We start from the raw sequence: 18,583 nt of genomic DNA, 5'->3' as shown, positions 1-18,583 counted from the left end.
GAGCTGGGGGGGCAGAGGGAAATGGGGGCAGGGCAGAGGGAGCTGGGAGAAGTGGGGGGAGAGGCAGGAGGAGATGGGGGGCAGGGCAGAGGGTGCTGGGGGGTAGGAGGAGCTGAGGGGTGGGCCAGAGGGAAGTGGGGGAGGGGAGGAAGCGCTGGGGGACAGGGCAGAGGGAGCTGGGGAGCAGTGGAGGGAGGGGCCGGAGGCAGAGGGAGATGGGGGGCAGTGGCCAGACAGGGTAGAGGGAGGGGAACCTGGGGGCGGGGCAGAGGGAGCTGGAGAGGAGCTGGGAGCAGTGGGCGGAGGGGGCAGGAGGAGACGGGGTGCAGTGGAGGGAGGGGGCGGGGACAGAGGGAAGTGGGGGGCAGGAGCTGGGGGTGGAGCAGAGGGAGCTGGGGGGCAGTGGAGGGAGGGGGCGGGGCAGAGGGGGCCGGGCTGTGTCTATCTGCCCGCCCTCTCCCCGAAAGTGAAAGTGGAAGCGGGGGGTGGGGGGGTTTCGGGTATTTCCATCCTGCCTCGCAGCCGACATGACTTCGCTCGTCCCCGTGGGGGCCCTGGCCCTGCTCCTGCCTGGTGAGTCGGGGGGGGCTCCCCCCACCTGTCCTCGGACCCTCCCCCCCCCAGCTCTCTGTCAGTCTGTCCACAGGACACACCTGCCCGCCCCGCAGGGCAACCTGGCACTCCCCCGAAACACAGCCACAGCTCCCCCCCACTCTAGGACCCTCAGCCCCCCCCCCCCCGGGACACGGCTCCCCCCGCCCAGGGACCCTGACCGCCCCCCCGCACTGACATGGCTCCACCCCGCATTCTGGGACCCTGCCCCCCCCAAACACACAGCCCGCCCTGCGCCAGGGCAGCCTGACACCCTCGACCTGAGACACAGCTCCCCCCTGCCCAGGGACCCTGACCCCCCCCCGAGACATGCTCCCCCCCACCCAGGGACCTTGAGACTGCCCCTCCACCAGACACAGCTCCACTCCCGCTCTGGGACCCTGCCCGCCCAACACGCAGCGCCGGGCCCCCCCGCGTCCAGGGCAACCTGAGCCTGTCCTGAGAGGGGCTCTCCCTCCTCCCCCCACTCTGGGATCCTCAGCCCCCCGAGACACGGCTCCCCCCTGCCCAGGGACCCTCAGCGTGAGGTGGGCTCCAGCCAGTGGGGGCGGGGCCGGGCTGTGTCTGTCTGCCCCGGGACCCTGACACCCCCCCACAGACATGACTCCCCCCGCCAGGGCAACCTGAGTACCCCTGTGGACACAGTTCTTTCCCAGTCCTGGCCTTCAACCCCCCTACCCCACATGTCACGTGGCCCTGAGAGGGCCCCTGAACTGCGGGGGGCTTTGCTCCCACAGGGTGTTTGGGAGGAGGGGGCCATTTGTCTGGGTGTGGGGTGATGGGGCTGCTCCGGGGCTGGGTGGGATGTGGAGGCACCTGCTTGTTATTGGGGGGGCAAGGGAGAAATCAGACCCTGGGGGGATGAGGGGTCATCCCTGGGGAGAGGCATCTCTTGAGGGTCCTGCCCTGGGGGAGGGGGCAATCTGGGTGCAATCCGGTGTCCCAGGGAGCTTTGGGGGTCCTTGTGTCTGCACTAACCCCCGGCCCCTGCCGCTAGGGTTCGCTCTGTGTCTGGCTCTGGCGGGGCCCCCCCGGCTGAGCTGCTGGTTCGTGGAGGAGGCTGGGGGGCGCATGGGGGTGATGCCGAGTTCCGTGACTCAGCGCCGGGCGCTGCTACTGCTGCGGGGGGCGAGAGGGGGGCTCCCCGAGACAGAGCCCGAGCTGCCCCCCGACCTGGAGCCAGGCATGGTTTTTGACATCGCTGGTATGTCCCCTTCCTCCCCCCCACCGGGCTCCCACACCCTGATCTTCCAGTGCCTACCCCCACTACCACCCTGCTGCCCGGTTCTGCCCCACAGGACTACCTCTACATCTCATCTGCCCCCCAGTGTTACCTCACCTGTCCACCACACCCTGCTCCTCCCCTCTGCTCCCCCATATCCACTTCTTACAGCCCCCTCTTTTCCCCATCCTCCCCAAGTGCTCCCCCACTCCTCCACCCTGCCCCCCAGTGCCCTGCCACTCCCATGTCTGGCATTCCCCCCATTTGCCTTCCTGTTCCTCACAACTGCCCCCCCACTGCCTCTCTCCCCCTAGATTCCGGGGGACCCTGCATTGTATCCCCCTCCTAGCAGCGGTGGGCCTTGGGGTGTCCATGTCTCTCCCCCCCGATTCCTTTCTCCCCTCCAGACCCTGCAGGGGCCCTGCACCGCGTCCCCCTCCCAGCGGGGGGGCGCTCCAAGGAGGGGGAGCTGCCTTCCTGTGAGATCAACGCCTACACACCACAGGAGGCCCATGTGCCCTGGGCAGCCGGCCTGACCCCCGAGCGCCGCAGCCCCCTGGGCCTGGGGGGCCCCTGGTTCATCAGCAGCGTCCAGGCCCCAGCCAGGGACTACGGGGTCAGCGCTGTCCTCAAGAGTGAGGAGGCGGCAATGTCCCAGCAACCAGCAGTCATCATGGCAACTGGTAACCAGGGCGACTGGGAATGTAGGGTGGGAGCTGCCTCCCCCCAAAATCCTGCTGTGGGGACCCTCTCTTTCCTCAGGGCCCCAAGCTCCTTCCCTTGCCCCCACATCCTGCTGTGCTGCTCACAGCACTACCCACCCCCCCGGGGCACTGTCCGTGTGGCGCTCACAGCCCTGCCCTCCTCCAAGGCACTGTTCTTCATGGTGCTCACAGCCCTGCCTTGTGCTCCTGCGGTGCTCAAAGCACTACCTCCGAGGCATCATGCTCACAGTCCTAACCGTTCCCCATGGCACTGCTTCCATGGTGCTCACAGCCCTCCCCCTCCCTCTCCCCCTGGGGCACTGCCCATGTGGTGCTCACAACCCTGCCCCCCTGTGGCATTGCTCACATGGTGCTCACAGCAGTAACACCCTCATCTCTGCCCCACAGCGGTGTTGTCCGTGTTCTCCCGCACCCCGCACCTGCACTCCCGCCTGGGCCGGGACGTTCTGCTGGACTGTGGCTTCACGGCACCACCTGGCCCCTTCTCGGTGGAGTGGCGGTACCAATACCGGGGTGCTGGGCGCGTGGTGCTGGCCTACGATGGGGTGTCAGGCCGGGCCCACGTGGCCGAAGAGGGGGCGCAGCTGTTCCTGGAGGAGGGGAGGGCGGGCGCAGACACCAACGTGTCGCTGCGACTGTCCCAGGTCGGAGTGCGGCACGAAGGAACCTACATCTGCACCATCTACCTGCCCCACCTCCATGCTCAGCAGGCCCTGGAGCTGCGCATCACCGGTGAGTCTGGGGGGGCCTCCCAAGCTGCTTCCTCTGCTCCCAGCGTGGGGGGATGTGGGTATGAGACGATCTTTGCACCACACGGGTATCTTCCCCCCACCCCAGGCTAGTGATGCACGACTGATTCTGGGGAGGGGCCCCTGGACTGATGCTCCCACAGCCTAGGCTGTGAACCCCAATATTTACCCCCTGAGTTGGAGGAGTCCCAGAGTTCTCCACATTGATCCAAAGCACCCCCTAGGCTGTACAGGGCTGTATGGGACTGGTCTCTAATCCCTCCTTCCTCCCAGAGCCCCAGGTGGTGGCACTGTACCCCGTGCCCCCCAGGAGATGAGGGAGGCCAGACTCGGTCGAAACTCATCTCTTCCTCTGAACCCACTTCCCCCCACCCCCCAGGTGACACTGCACCCCAGCCCTCTGTCTGTGCCTCCCAGGGGAGGAGGGATGCCGGGCTGGGCTGTACAGGCCCATATGGGACCAGTCTCTAACCCCTTCTCCCCTCAGAGCCCCCCATGGTGACGCTGCACCCTGACCCCCTATCGGTGGCCCCTGGGGCACCAGCTGAACTGGCCTGTGAGGTCTCTGGCTATTACCCATTGGATGTGACGGTGAGCTGGCTGCGCCGGGGCCCCGGGGAGGCGGGGGGCGACCTGCTGGAGTACGTGACTGAGACCTGGGAGTCAGGGCACCGGCATGGCCCCGACGGCACCTACAGCCTGAGCAGCTTCGCCCGCCTGGCACCCGTCCAGCCCCGCGACCATGGAGCCACCTACAGCTGCCACGTGACCCACGCCGCCCTGGCCACCCCTGCCCGGAGGAGCGTCCGGCTCCGGGTGGCAGGTGGGGACAGCGCGGGGACAGAGCAGGGGGCAATGGGAGAGAAGTGCAGGAATGGGGGGCTCAGGGGAGCGGGGATGGAGTGGGGGGCGGAGGGGAGACAGGGGAGAGGTAATGCAGGGGGGTTGGGCAGGAGGGGGAGAGGTGCCATGGGGGAGGATCCGGGGAGGGGGGAAATGGGGAGTGTCTCTTGGTCTCATCCCCTCTCTGCCCCAGGTGCCACGGGCCCCTCCCTGGAGGACGCCATTGGGATGTTCCTGGCTGCGTTCCTGCTCTATGGGCTCTTCCGCCTCCTCGGAAACAAGGGTGTGTGCCCCCCCATGTCACCCCCTCCCCCCACACACCCCCATCCCCACTGCCTCTACTGGGACAAGGATGTGTGCCTCCCCATGTCACTTCCCCTCCCCCCACTGCCCCTCATGTCACTGCCTCCCCCCATACACCCCGATCCCCACTGCCCCCCCATTCCTCCCATACACCCCAACCCCCCTGCCTCCTCCAGGACAAGGGTAGGTGCTGCCCTGCCCCCATTCACCTCATTGCCTCCCATACAGCCCCCAACCCTCCCACTGTCCCCATATGCCCCCCAGTCCCCATCCCCCATACCACCCTCCATTGCACCCCCAACCATCCAGCCTCCTCTGCAACACCCCCCCATACTGCCACCCTATACACCCCTGAGCCCACAGTACCCTCCAACCAGCCCACTGCCTCCCAGACCACCCCTGTTCCCCTCCCCCGCATCTTCTGGGGAACGATATGTACCCCCAGACCTCTGCTGCCCCTGCTCCCCTCAAACCCCCTCTGCCTCCTTGCGCCCCCCGATCTCACCCTGTATCCTCATGGACAGGGCTATATCCCCCCCAGCCAGCCACTCTCCCCCACCTCCCCCCCACTCCTGTTCAGGGGAGCCAGGGTCTCACTCCTCTCTTGTTCCTTTTTCAGTCTGTCCATCCGGAGCTGAAGAGAAAAGCAAGGTAAATACCCCCCGCCCCACCAGTGCGCCTGCCCTGCTCCCCACAGCGCCCCCTGCTGGGGGAGGCTGGGGCTGGAGTACCTGGTGTGATTCTTACCTGACTCTCTTCTCCCCGCAGAAATCAGAGTGAGACGTGCCCAGGGAAGCTGAGATTTTGGGGGCTGATCTGTGACCCCCAAAATAAGATTGTGAACCTCAGGACAGGAACCAGAGTTGGGGGCTTAACGGACAATAAAGGGTTAACGTCCTCTCCAGTCCCCCTTCCCTGCACCTGCCATGCTGCCAGCCAGGATCATGCCTCGATCCTCCCCCACTGGTTCCCCATCCCCTCTTGGCCTGCTCTCCCTACAGCACCCACCTCCCCTGCTGCCGGGGTCCCTCTGCTTGAGCCCCCCACCCCCACCTGTGCTCCCCCTACCGCCTGCCTCGCCCTGGGGGGCTGGGCAAGTGGCCTGTTCCGTTTAAGGTTGGGGGGCTGTTGGTCTGCACTGATGTACGGGGGCTTCAGCCCCAGAAATAAAAATGTTTTGCTGTGACCCCTTTAACTCCAGCATGGGCGTCGTCATCTCTCAACACTCCTCCCCGGAGCCCCCACCCCCCCAAGCAGAGGCCTGCTCTCCCCACCCAGCCCCACATGCCCTGCCCAAACTGCCCCCCCCCAGTGTTGCCATCTCCTTCTGCCTCAGCAGGAGACCTCCCCATCCCCTCACCCCGCCTCCAGCTCCCCCATCCCGGAGACCCTCATAGCCAGGGCCAGTTGGGTTCAGAGAGTCGCCTCTCCCTAAGACCCAGGGCACGCGGTCCCAAGGGTTTGTGTCCAGTAGCAGAGAGTTCCATAGGCTCAGGGAGAGGAAGCCTTTCCCTCCGTCCTTGCTACCCTTCGTTGCTCCTACTCCCCCGTTATGTTATGGGGTCCTGTATGTCCTGCTCTTTACTTCCCAGCTCTCCTCACTCTCTGAGCATTGCCCACGCTGGGTTCATACCCAGCGGGCTGGCACTGGAAGGGTGCAGTGGGGGTATGTGGGAGGTGTGACTTCCTGGCCGGAGGGAGACAGGAAGGCTGTCCCCATTGTTCAGCTTCCTCCCCCTGGGGAGGGGGGAGAATGTAGGGACCAGAGTTCCAGACCCCAGTGGAGGGGGGAATATATGGACTGGAGAGATGGGAAACCCGGAACTGGACGCAGGGGAGGAATGTAGAGACTGGAGACCTGGGAAACATGGATCCAGATCCCATGGGGAGCGGGAGAATATACAAGTACGGGGTGGGGTGGAGTGTATATATACAGACTGGAGCGCTGGGAAACCTGGAGCTGGATTCTGGGGGGAGAGGAGGGGAAAGAATATACAAACCAGAGAGCTGGGAAACGTGGGTCTGGATCCCATGGGGAAGGGAAGAATATATACAGACTGGAGCACTGGGAAACATGGAGCCGGATCATGGGACGAAATACGAAGCTGGATCATGAGGGGACTATAAGGACTGGAGAACTGGCAACACAGAGCTGGATCCCAGGGGAGTGGAAAATACACTAAATGGAGATTCGGGAAACATGCATCCAGGGGACAGAGCCCATAGCGCATCCGTCCCAGGTTCTGGGTCTCTCTGGCCTTGGCTCTGTTCCCAGGCAGATCTGGTCTGCGCTTTAACTCTCCCCAGTCCTCTGGCTCCTCTCTGGGCTTTGCAGCTCTCTGCTCCCTGACTCCGCTCTGAGTTTCATGTCACTTCCTTTCCAGGTGTACTCCACTCCAGGATTTCGATCTCCCCAGTAGGCTTTGCTCCAGGCTGTGCAGTTCTGGCTCCGATCCTCCCCCTTGAATCCTGCCGGCTCTGCTCCCGGCTTTACGGTTCCCTGGAGCCCGTCCAGGCTGATACAGCTCCAGGCTTTGTGCCTCTCCACTGGCTCCAGCTCCGGGCTTTCCGTCCTGCCCCTCCCTGGCTCCAGCTCTGGGCTTTCTGTCTCTCTGGCCCCGGGCTCTGTTGCTAGGCTCGGTCCAGCTCCGTTCCGTCTGTCCGGCTCCAGCTCCGGATTTCTCTCTCTCCGGCCCCTGACTCCACCCCGTCCTGCCCCTCCTACCCAGCTCCAGGCTCCGTTCCCAAGCCGGCTCCGGGGCTTCCGCCTAGCCCCGCCCAGCCTGGCCCCGGGGCGCAGCGGGCAGCCGGGTGCCCGAGGGGAGAAGGGACCTTCCCACCCGCAGCCTGGCACCCAGGTGGGCGTGCACTGGGAGAGCGGGGTGCAATGGAGGGTATGGGAAGAGGTGCCAGGGGGTGGTAGGGAGGGGTGACGTGGGGAATATGGGGGTGTAGGGTGGGGAGCAGGGGAGGGGTGCTGTGGGTGTGTTGGGCAGGGGAGGGGGTGCGGTGTGGAATACGGGGGTGTAGGGAGGGGTGCAATGGGTGTGTTGGGGGGGTGAAGTAGGAGGAAGTGGGGAGCGGGAGGGAAGGGGACAAAGTTCCCCCAAATATTTCCTGCTGCTGGAGAAGTTCTGACTTCCCTCCCATGTCCTTCCGTTCCCGCCCCCCTCTTTCTCAGTCCTGGACCTCGCCTGACATCCCCCTCCCCCGGCAGTAGGGGGCAGCCCATGACTCCTCCGTGGGGCTGAGACGTCCCCTCCCCCCACTGCCCCCCATGCTGCCCCGCTCGCTGCGCCATCTGCTGGAGGGGGCCCGGCTGGAGCTGGGGGAGGAGCAGGGGGTCACTCTGAGCGGGTACCGGAGCTGGCCCCCTGAGCCCCCGCAGCCACAGGTGAGGAGGGATGGGGAGGGATCGGGGTGGGGGGAGCAGGTGATGTGGGACTGGAGCAGGGAGCAGGCTGGGGGGCACCGGGGGGGACGGGTCACAGGAAGGTGTGCGCTGAGGGGGGCAGGGGTGGCTGCCCCGTGGGGTTGTGTTGTGGGGGTAGCTCGGGCGTGATGAGGGGTCAGAGGGGATGTGGGGTCACGCCCTTGTGTGTGGTTGAGGGGGAGGTTCTGCGTGGTGTTGGGTCACACAGGTGTGAAGGGGGGGTGTTGCGGGCTCACACCATTGTGGGCGCATGTGGTACACGGGGGGGGGGAGGGCTGTGGAGGTGTGTGTTTGTTGTGAGGTCACACCTGTGTGGGTTTGTGGAGCCGTGTGTTCTCGGGGGGTGTGGGGGGTCACGCCTGTGTGGGTTTGTGGAGCCGTGTGTTCTCGGGGGGTGTGGGGGGTCACACCTGTGTGGGTTTGTGGAGCCGTGTGTTCTCGGGGGGTGTGGGGGGGTCACACCTGTGTGGGTTTGTGGAGCCGTGTGTTCTCGGGGGGCTGTGGGGGGGTCACGCCTGTGGGGGTTTGTGGAGCCGTGTGTTCTCGGGGGTTTTGGGGGGGGTCACACCTGTGGGGGTTTGTGGAGCCGTGTGTTCTCGGGGGTTTTGGGGGGGGGGTCACACCTGTGGGGGTTTGTGGAGCCGTGTGTTCTCGGGGGTGGGGTGGGGGGGGGTCACGCCTGTGTGGGTTTGTGGAGCCGTGTGTTCTCGGGGGGCTGTGGGGGGTCACACCTGTGGGGGTTTGTGGAGCCGTGTGTTCTCGGGGGGGGGGGGGTCACACCTGTGGGGGTTTGTGGAGCCGTGTGTTCTCGGGGGTGGGGTGGGGGGGGGTCACACCTGTGGGGGTTTGTGGAGCCGTGTGTTCTCGGGGGTGGGGTGGGGGGGGTCACGCCTGTGTGGGTTTGTGGAGCCGTGTGTTCTCGGGGGGGGGGGTGGGGGGGTCACGCCTGTGTGGGTTTGTGGAGCCGTGTGTTCTCGGGGGGGGGGTGGGGGGGTCACGCCTGTGTGGGTTTGTGGAGCCGTGTGTTCTCGGGGGGCTGTGGGGGGTCACGCCTGTGTGGGTTTGTGGAGCCGTGTGTTCTCGGGGGGCTGTGGGGGGTCACGCCGTTGCGAGGAGCGCTGTCACGAGGGGCATGTCGTTGGTAGTCGAGGTGTGTGCGGTTGTGTGGGGTGGCTGGGGGGTGTCTGTGCTGTGAGCTAGTTGTGAGGGGTGACTGGGGTGCTGGGAGTGTGGTCTAGGGCAGTGAGCAGCTGCGGGGCTGGGGTGAGGGGCAGTGTGGGGCTTGGGTGTCAGTGAGCCCTGGGAGGTCCCTTCACTTCCTGTCCCGAATTCCCCTTGGCCCCCAGCAGCCATGCCCCACCCAGAGGTGGCTGCCGCTCCTTGGGGTCATAAGGCTCAGGTGCGTGCCCCCTCCCGAGGACACACCCAGTCCCTGCGGTGGGGGGCAGGGCGGGTAGCCTGGCAGCTGCAGGGTTCGGCGGGGCAGGTTTGGGGAAGTGCCTGGGGGGGCAGGGCGGGAGGGGGAGGGGCTGGAGCAGACCGAGAAGGCGGAAGCAGCAGGGGGAGGGAGACAGAGAGAGAGAGAAACAGGGGCAGACAGACAAGGGGAACAGGACGGACAGACAGACGGGGGAGGGGAGGGGTGTAGGGGAACGGGGGAGGGGAGGGGGACAGACTGATAGGAGTGTAGGAGGGGTTTCTTGTGGGGGGGGGGGTGACTGGGGAGGCGGGAAGGGTGTTTGTCTGTCTGTGCCCTGGCCTGCGTGTTTGGGAGGTTCACTGGGTCCCCCTGCGCCCCCTCCCCCTGCACCCCCTCCCTGCTGTCTGTGGCCCTGAACCCCCGCTGTGCCCCCTAACTCTCCCACCCTGCCCCCCCGCCCTACGCACCCCGAACCCCTGCCTGGGCCCACAGGGCTGCGGGGTTTGGGGGGGGCTCAGCTAGGCAATTCCCTCCCCCACACGCCCCACCCCAGTGAGAGTCGCGCCCCGGGGTGGGGCTGAGTGAGACCCAGTGAAGCGCACCTTGGGGTGGGGGCGGTGACAACCATCTGTCTGTCCCCACCCACGTATCCAGATGCCCCCCAGAGTGCTCCCTCTGCCTGAGGGGAGGGGGCAGTTCCTGGGGGGACTGGCAGGGGCTACGCCCCCGTAGGCAGCAGGAGGGGGTCTCTGTTCGGGGGGGCTGATGAAGGTTTTCCTGCGGCTGGGGGCGTGCCTGGAGCAGGGAGGTCAGGAGGGAGGGGGGCTATCCCGGACACGGTGGTACTGTCTGCCTGTCAAGGTGAGTGTGTGTGGGGTGGGTGGGGGGCAGCTCAGATACAGCTGGGCAGAGGATATCCAGGGGCGCGGCTGGAGTAGGGGGAGGGGAGATGAGACTCCTGCTGTTGGGGGGGGGGAGAGATGGGGGGCAGTGATATCTGGTGACCCTCCCCTCTCCCCAGCCCCCAGTGACCCTGACGGAGGAGGCTGAGGAGGGAGCCATCTACACAGTGACCACGCGGCAGTCTGGGGGCGCCCAGCCAGGGGTGAGTGGGGGGGCAGGTCGGCTCTGGTGCCCTCTCTTTCCCCTAGGCCTCAGCGGTATTCGGGGGGCGGGGTGTCCAGGCTGGCTCTGATGCTCTCCCCACAGGACCCGGGGGAAGGCAGGCAGCCAGGCCACATCACTTGGGGGGGTATGGGGGGGATTGACGGTCTCCCCACAGGCGCTGGGGGGGGGCAGGCAGCCAGGCCGGGTCACTGAGGGGTATGTGGGGGGGGGGGTCCAGGCTGATTGACGGTCTCCCCACAGGCGCTGGGGGGGGGGGCAGGCAGCCAGGCCGGGTCACTGAGGGGTATGTGGGGGGGGGTCCAGGCTGATTGACGGTCTCCCCACAGGCCCCGGGGGGGGCAGGCAGCCAGGCCCGCTCGCTGAAGGCCGGGTCGCTGGTCCGGCTGGTTCGGCACCTGCTGGAGGCCCAGACGCTGGGTGACGCCACCTACGTCCCTACCTTCCTGATCACCTACCGGGTGTTCGCCCGCCCCCCCACGGTGCTGGGGCTGCTGCTCGACAGGTGACAGGGGCGGGGGGTGGAGGGGGCGCAGGGTGCTGGGGGTAAGTGGGGGGGAGGAGGGGGTGCAGGACATGGGGTAAGTACAGGGGAGATGGGGGTGCAGGACGCTGGGGGGAAGTGGGGAGTGACTAGAATTGGGATTATGGGGGAAACGTCAGGGCAGAGGGGATGGGGGGGACACAAGGGGGGAGCCGGGCCCCATGGGGGAAATGAGCTGGGGGTGGGGGAGCCGAGCCCCATGAGGGGATGAGAGGGGAGGGCTGGGACCTGGCGGGGAGCGGTTAGGGGGCACGAACGAGGGGAAAGAAGTTGTTGGGGTGTGGGGAGGGGAGCGCAGGGGCAATGGCAACCGCCTCACCTGGTCTCTCCCTCAGGCTGGAGGAGGTTGGGGCGCTGGAGCCGGGCCCCATTTCCCCAGAGACGGCTGAGCTGCAGCGGTGAGTGTCCCCCGCCCCCACCCACCCCGACTTCCCTTCCCCCGGCTGTGTCCCCCATTCACCCCCATCTCCCCCCAGGGCCTTCTCCTCGGTGATGTGCTCCTGGCTGGACGGGTACCCTGAGGATTTCGGGGGGGGCTTGGACCCTGGCCTGGTGGAGCGACTGAGCCGGAGCCTGCAATGTGCCCTGGGGCAGGGCTCTGAGGCTGAGAGACGCCTGCTCGCCCTACGGGGGGTGCCGGGGGGGCACAGCAATGGAGGTGAGGGGGGCTGCAGGTGGGGGAAGCCTGCAGGGGGGCAGATGGATGCGGGAAGGGTTTGGTTGGAGAGGAGTGGGGGAGCCGGGGGGGGAGGCAGATGGGGGTGGGGGCAGATCTGGCGGGTGGGCAGATGGGAGGGTCTATCTGTGGGGCAGGCTCCCCCCCCCTCCCCCCCGCTGGATCTAACACTGCCTCCTCTCCCCTGCAGGGGAGCAGGAGGAAGAGGAATTGGGGGTGGGGGAAGATGGCCCCGAGGGGGGTGTGACCCCTAGGGGGGACCCTGACCCCCTCGACATCCTGACCTTCCAAGCTGACCATGTGGCTGCTCAGCTGACACTGGAGGAGGCGGTGAGTGTGTGTGGTGGTGTGGGGGCTGTACCCAAGGGGCCCCCATGTCAGGGTATTTGGGGGGGTAGGTAACGGGGGAGGGGGACTCAGTGTTTAGGTTACGGGGTGTGGGGGTGCAGGACATCCCAGGAGATGTTCCTGTGGGTAAGTGAGGGGTAAGGGACACCCCTAGCAGTGGGTGGGGGTCAGGGAGCAGCCCCCCATTAACCCCTGCCCCCAACCCCCAGGCGCTGTTCCTGCGGGTCGTGCCCTACCAGTGCCTGGGCTCGCTCTGGTCTCAGCGGGACAAGAAGGGGCGGGAGCGGGTCTGCCCCAGTGTCCGCGCCACGGTGCACCAGTTCAACCGCCTGGCGGGGGCTGTGATCCGCTCCTGCCTGGCGGGGCCAGGGCTGCGCCCCCAGCAGCGGGCCCGCATCCTGGAGAAATGGATCCACGTGGCTGAGGTGAGTGTGGGGCCGGAGCTCAGCCCCTCGGGGTCGGGGTCACCACCCTGCGTCCGGCCCCCCAGCAATGGGCCCCCGGCTTGTGGGAAAGGAGAGCAACCTCTAACCTCAGCTCTGCCCCCAATACCAGCCAGGCCCTCCGACCCCTCACCCCCCGAGCCAGCCCAGCCCCTGCCCTGCAGCTCCCTGGGAGCAGCCCCCCCCCCCACCCCACCCCCCCACCCCCAGCCAGCCTAGCCCCCGCCCTGCAGGGATGTCAGAGCTGGCCCCCTGTGACCCCGACCGCTGTGCCCCCAGGAGTGCCGTGCCCTGAGGAATTTCTCGTCTCTCTGCGCCATCATCTCCGCCCTGCAGTCCAGCCCTGTGCACCGGCTCAAGCGGACCTGGGACGAGACCGCCAGGTGGGGCTGGGCTGGCGGGGTGGAGCTGGGTGGTCAGGATGGGGGGGGCAGCATCTCATGAGTCACTCACCCCCCCCCGCCCCACTTCTCGCGCCAGGGACGTGCTGCGCAGCTACGAGGAGCTCTGCACCATCTGCTCCGAACAGGATAACTACAGCCTGAGCCGGCAGCTGCTGTTCCAGGTGAGGGGCCGCCTGGCTCCTGCGCCCCCCACATCCTGCCCCCAATCCTGTGCTCCCAGCTCCTGTGCTGCCTCCCAGCTCCCCATACTGCTCCCTACCCACCTCCTCCCCATGGCCCCCTATTGTCCCCCTCTCCCATCTTGCCCCCGATCCCTTCTTCTGCCCCCTCCCTACCCAGCTGCCCCATCCTGACCCCCAACCCCTATGTCTCACTAGGTCTCCTGTATCTGCCCTCATCCCCGACACCTTCCCATATCTCATTGTTCCTCCCTGTGCTCGCACCCTGTGCCCTCTCTCACATTCCTCTGACCCCCCAGGAGGGCACCTCCAAGCCGTCTGGTGCCGACCCTGCCCCCCGCCGGCAGCCACGGAGACCCCAGGAGCAGCGCCCAGTGGTGAGTGGCGGAAGGGGGGGCTGCAGTGATGGGCAAGGATGCAGGGGCACAGGATGGGGGGGCTGCCCCGTCCCTGTTCTTCCCCTCCAGCGCACGGGGGGGCAGAGGTGGGCTTGGGCAAACCTGGTTGGGGTATATGGGGCGCTGGGCAGAGGCACAATAGGGTGGGGGATATGTGGGGGGGGCAGTGGTTTGGGTTGGAGGTGTGGTTTGTGTGAAGGTATGTGGGGGGCTGGACGGGGTACACTGGGGTGGGTGGGGGCTAAGCAGGAGGCTGTGGGGGTGGAGAATATGTGCGGGGCACTGGGGCCTGGACTGGAGGTGTGGTTTGTGTGGGGCTATGTGGGGGACTGGGCAGGGTGCTGTGGGTGGGGGCATTGGCAGTCATAGCATATGTGCAGGCAGCTGGAGCAGCCTCACCTGCCCCAGAGGTCTCAGCCAAAATCACACACCCTATTCCCACCACCGAGGCATTGGTGCAGCACACAGGGAAACTGAGGCACACGCAGTATTCATGCAAAACAGTAAAACTCACATAGGCTCGACAGTAAGACTAACATACAACGTAACAAGGGAAAATCCCCACGTCGTCCCAGCGGGGTGCTGCGGGGCGGGGGGTGGCAGTGTGGGTTGTGCAGGGCTACGTGGGGGGCTGGAGGGTGCTGCGGGGGGGTTGGCGGTGTGGTATGTGGGGGGCTGGAGGATGCACGGTGGGTGGGACACAGTGGGGGATATGTGGGAGGTTGACTGCCTGCTCTCTGACCCCCTGCTCTCCCCAGGGTGTGGTTCCGTACCTGGGCACCTTCCTGCGAGACCTGGTGATGCTGGATACAGCCATGAAGGACGAGCTGGAGGTGAGACCTGGGGGTGGGGGGATGATCCAGGACCCTGTTAGGGGTGGGGGCCAGGCTCGGGGAGGGGCTGGGGGGCCAGGCCAGTGGGAGGGGGGCAGGAAGGCCGTGGGGGGGCACGTGTGCAATGGGGGGGGCCAGGCAAGGGGGCAGGAGAGCAGTGGGGAGCTGGGGGGGGGCGATGGGGGGCCAGGCACATGCGGGAGTCGGTCATGGGGCTCATGGCACCTCTCGTTTCTCTGGCAGAACGGATACATCAACTTCGAGAAGCGGCGCAAGGTACCGGGCTGTGCCGGGCCTGCTGGGCTCCCTCCGCGTCTGGCTTGGGGCTCCCCTCTGTCACTCTCTGCCTCCCCCCGGTACAGCCCCCCTCTATCGCTCTCTGCCTCCCCCCACTAAGTAGAGCTCCCCCAGGCTCTCTAATCTCCCCCCCACCCCAGTACAGCCCCCTATGCTCTCTGTGCGGTCCCCCCCCCGCTGGTTACAAACCCTGGGCTCTGTGCCCCCCTTCTGCCCCCCAATATAGCCCCCCACATTCTCTGTGCTGCCCCCCAGTATAGCACCCCCCTGCTCTATGCCCCGCTGCCCTGTTATAGCCCTGCTGTCTGCAGTGCCCCCCCCACCCCTGTAACTGCCCCGCTCTCTGCCCCCAGGAGTTCGAGGTGCTGGCCCAGCTGCGTCTCCTGCAGTCCGTATGCCGCAACTACAGTGTCCAGCCCAGCTCCCACTTCCAGCGCTGGCTGCGGGCACTGCCCCCCCTCTCTGAGGCACAGAGGTAGCGGGGGGGCGGGGGGAGCGTCCCCCCGTGGCTGGGGCGGGGGGATGGGGCTTGTAGGTGCTGCGTGAAGTGGTTGCTGCATGTAGGGGATTGTGTTTGCATGTAGGGTTGTGTAGAGTGTGGTGTGGGGGTTGTGTAGGAGGGGTCTGTAGAGTTTTGGGGGGTATTGTGTGTGATGCATGGGGGGTTGTGTTGTGTAGGGGGTGTGTGTAGAGGAGTTTGCGGGTTGTGTAAGGAGTGTTCCATGTAGGAGGGGTGTGTGTGTGTAGAGGAGTTCGGGGGGGGGGGAGTTTGTGGGGTGTTGTGTGTATTGTGCAGTTCTAATCCCCCTCTCCTCACAGTCACAGTCTCTCCTGTGAGATCGAACCCCCTGGGGAGGCCCCAACCCCCCAGCGGTCCCTGAAGCCCACCCTGGTCATCACCCACTGCACAGAGTGAGTATGCGGGGGGGGGCAGAGCTGAGCCGCGACTGAGGGAGGGGGGCTCTGAGGCATTGGGGGGCTGGAGAGATGGGGAGGCGGGCTCAAGGGTTGAAGGCTGGTGGGGCTGAAAGTAGCAGCCCCCCCTCAATCCATCTGTTACCTCCCCTACCTCCAAGGCTGCTGAGCTCCGTGGGGAACCCTCTGGTCTCCTGGGAGGGGCCCAGCTCCCATGAGGGGCCCCCTGGCTGCTGCCACAACCTGCTGCCACCCCCCCGTGGCCCCACGCAGCTGCTGTCTCGCCTGGCGCAGGTGAGACACCCCCCCCCCCCCCATTACCGCTTCCTCCCCCTGCCTGATCTCCCCCCCCCCCCCAGGCCTGCACCCCCCCCCCCGTCCCATTCCTCCCCCACCCCCCTTCCCCATCCCCCTCATCCCTTCCTCAATCCCAGCCCCTCGCTGCCCCCAGTCACCCCCTCTGCGTCCCCGCAGCACATAAAGTGGCCGTCAGTCTCAGCGTTGGACACAGCTCCTGAGGACGTGGCTCCCTTGGCCGGGGGCCTCTCGCCTCCCACCCCCACCGGGGGGGGGCTTTCCCCGGGGGCACCGGCGCTCCGCTTCCTGCGGCTCGGCCTTCCCTGCCCCTCCCACCCGGGAGCCTGGGGCCCCCCCCTCCGACTGCCGCATTATCCGTGCCCGCATGGCCCTGCACAACGGCAGCCTCTACAAGAGCATCCTGGTGAGCACCGGACGCCTGGGTCCCATCCCCAGGGTGGGGGCTGGGAGCCAGGACTCCTGGGTTCTATCCCGGCTCTGGGAGGGGAGTGGAGGTTAGAGTGGGCGGCTGGGAATCAGGACATCTGGGTTGTCAATCCTGCCCTGTCTGTCTTGCTGTGACACTTTCCTGCTGCAGTCTTAGCCTGGCCCACCCACTAAACACTATTATTGTATAAGTAGGGGCATAGCGAGCAGATCGAGGGACGTGATCGTTCCCCTCTATTCGACACTGGTGAGGCCTCATCTGGAGTACTGTGTCCAGTTTTGGGCCCCACACTACAAGAAGGATGTGGATAAATTGGAGAGAGTCCAGCGAAGGGCAACAAAAATGATTAGGGGTCTAGAGCACATGACTTATGAGGAGAGGCTGAGGGAGCTGGGATTGTTTAGTCTGCAGAAGAGAAGAATGAGGGAGGATTTGATAGCTGCTTTCAACTACCTGAAAGGGGGTTCCAAAGAGGATGGCTCTAGACTGTTCTCAATGGTAGCAGATGACAGAACGAAGAGTAATGGTCTCAAGTTGCAATGGGGGAGGTTTAGATTGGATATTAGGAAAAACTTTTTCACTAAGAGGGTGGTGAAACCCTGGAATGCGTTACCTAGGGAGGTGGTAGAATCTCCTTCCTTAGAGGTTTTTAAGGTCAGGCTTGACAAAGCCCTGGCTGGGATGATTTAACTGGGAATTGGTCCTGCTTCGAGCACGGGGTTGGACTAGATGACCTTCTGGGGTCCCTTCCAACCCTGATATTCTATGATTCTATTAGTTTAGTCAGGGAACCCCCCCTTTTCCCCAGGGTGATCCCGATCCCAATCCCACAGCTGCTATGGGGAGGGGGCAACTGGTCCCCTGACTCACTGTCTCTCCCTGGGGGGAGGGGCTGCCCCATTGTGTGTGTCTGGTGTGGACGGGCTGGACCCCTACATGTCTGTGTGCACGCATTGTCACAGGGGGTGGGGGTGTTGACTGGGCGTGGGGCTTTCTGGGGTGTCTGCTGGGATTTGCTGCGTTCTCCCAGCTTTGCGTGTTGTGCACATGGGGCATGTCTTTGTGGCTGCACTTGTGTTATCTCTGTGGGGCGATCACTTCCACGTAGGTGGTGGTGGTCTCGGGGGCGCCTGGCCTGGCTCTGTTGTGGAAAGTGGGAGTTGTGTGTTGTGTTGCTGTAGGTGACCAGCCAGGACAAAACCCCGTCCGTCATCGCCAAGGTGCTGGAGAAGCATGGCCAGGAGCTGGGGGCTGCCCCCCAATTCCAGCTAGTCCAGCTGCTGCCTGAGGGGAAAGGTGAGGGGGGCAGGGGAATTGGTGTCCCTGGGGTAGGGATTGGGGGGGCCCATTGGGGGGTTGGGGAGCACCCACAGCAATGAGGGGTCTCCAAAGGAGTCCCTAGGGAGCTGGGGTCCCATGAGTGGGTGGGGGGACCCTATTCCCTAACTGCCCTCACACCCTCTCTCTCCCCCTGCAGAGCTGACCTTCCCGCCTACAGCCAACATCTTCTACGCCATGAATGGCTCCAGCCTGGACTTTGTGCTGCGCCCCAAGGGCCCTGGGGAACCTCCCCTGCCTCCCAGCGCTGCCCCCCGCAGGGCTGAGCTCAGCGCCACCTTCCCAAGATCAAGGCCACTGGCCGCAAGCTTGCCAGGGCCCTCTTCTGACGGCGAACCCCGAAACTGCCCTGGGGCTTCCTGGGCTGGAGGAAAGGAAGTGACCTGCGCCCAGACTCTGGGGAAGGGAACTGGAGCTGCACCGGGCCTAGGACTGTCTGCTTGGCCTGGGGCTACCTTCATCTCCCCTGGCACCGGGCTCTGGTCTGCCCCAGGACTGTCCAGGGGGCAGCCTGCCCAGCCCAGCCAGCTGCCTCAGGGCTATGACCTAAGTATCTTGAAATGGGTGATGTCCTGACAACCCCTCCCCCGCAAACACCAGTACCTACTTCCTGTCCACCCAGGAGGTACAGCTCAGGGGGCGACCGGGGCAGTGACCCCACTCTCCCCCAGCATGGTCTCACCCCTGCCAAGACTCTGCAGCAGAGGCCTGGGTGCTAATTCCCCTCTAGCCACAGGTGGGAAGTGGGGTGCCCCTGCCAGTGCCAAGATGGCAGCTTCTCAGGGACTCAACTGGAGGTGGGGGGAAGGACTGCATGATCCAAGCCCTGCAGGGGCTGCTGATTTCCCCCCTGCATCACTGTATAGGGGGCTTGTGGCCCCAGCCCTCTTTGCTGTAACACTAACGCAATAAAGACACTAGAAGCAGCTGGCAGAGAGCTGTGTCTCTGGGGAGGCGGCATCTGCCTGGCACAGCACAGCCAGAGACCACAGGAGAAGGCAGAGGGGACAAAGCTCAGGGCAGGGCAGAGC

The 18,583-nt window shown here is 65.5% G+C and overlaps 2 protein-coding genes across 4 annotated transcripts; both read left to right on the top strand.

The window, feature by feature from the left end:
- Nucleotides 1–442: 442 nt before the first annotated feature.
- On the top strand, nucleotides 443–5,654 carry LOC102947403 (TAP binding protein). Of its 3 annotated transcripts, none has more exons than XM_037914363.1 (8): nucleotides 443–573; nucleotides 1,610–1,816; nucleotides 2,242–2,517; nucleotides 2,947–3,291; nucleotides 3,796–3,899; nucleotides 4,345–4,434; nucleotides 5,074–5,105; nucleotides 5,223–5,654. In XM_037914363.1, exons 1-8 carry the CDS (start codon nucleotides 528–530, stop codon nucleotides 5,638–5,640), a joined length of 1,518 nt encoding a protein of 505 aa, XP_037770291.1. In that variant the 5' UTR covers nucleotides 443–527; the 3' UTR covers nucleotides 5,641–5,654. The 3 variants fall into 3 exon arrangements, with proteins under 3 accessions (XP_037770291.1, XP_037770292.1, XP_037770294.1); XM_037914364.2 differs by having other exon boundaries at nucleotides 3,796–4,131; XM_037914366.1 differs by lacking the exon at nucleotides 1,610–1,816 and having other exon boundaries at nucleotides 451–573.
- A 1,142-nt stretch (nucleotides 5,655–6,796) lies between these two features.
- Nucleotides 6,797–18,478, top strand: RGL2 (ral guanine nucleotide dissociation stimulator like 2). The gene is given in 20 exon segments (XM_037913977.2): nucleotides 6,797–7,312; nucleotides 7,636–7,848; nucleotides 10,329–10,412; nucleotides 10,762–10,937; nucleotides 11,312–11,374; nucleotides 11,453–11,634; nucleotides 11,843–11,982; nucleotides 12,210–12,425; nucleotides 12,723–12,826; nucleotides 12,924–13,008; nucleotides 13,326–13,403; nucleotides 14,183–14,257; nucleotides 14,501–14,533; nucleotides 14,908–15,029; nucleotides 15,374–15,466; nucleotides 15,631–15,763; nucleotides 15,944–16,023; nucleotides 16,025–16,190; nucleotides 17,396–17,510; nucleotides 17,692–18,478. Coding segments are annotated over 19 exon segments (2,499 nt in total). The 5' UTR covers nucleotides 6,797–7,312; nucleotides 7,636–7,731; the 3' UTR covers nucleotides 18,129–18,478.
- Nucleotides 18,479–18,583: the final 105 nt, after the last annotated feature.

This window comes from Chelonia mydas, chromosome 14 (assembly GCF_015237465.2).
Source record: "Chelonia mydas isolate rCheMyd1 chromosome 14, rCheMyd1.pri.v2, whole genome shotgun sequence".
In the NCBI taxonomy this organism is placed as follows: Eukaryota; Metazoa; Chordata; order Testudines; family Cheloniidae; genus Chelonia; species Chelonia mydas.
This window is presented reverse-complemented; position numbering and strand designations above follow the sequence as displayed.

What these genes read in the sequence shown, in the direction of transcription:
- LOC102947403 (XM_037914363.1), top strand. Translation starts at nt 528, where the DNA reads ATGACTTCGCTCGTCCCCGTGGGGGCCCTGGCCCTGCTCCTGCCTG. An exon ending in CCTGGAGCTGCGCATCACCG is followed by an intron (nt 3,292 to 3,795) that starts GTGAGTCTGGGG and finishes TTCTCCCCTCAG; the next exon opens with AGCCCCCCATGGTGACGCTG. An exon ending in CCGCCTCCTCGGAAACAAGG is followed by an intron (nt 4,435 to 5,073) that starts GTGTGTGCCCCC and finishes TTCCTTTTTCAG; the next exon opens with TCTGTCCATCCGGAGCTGAA.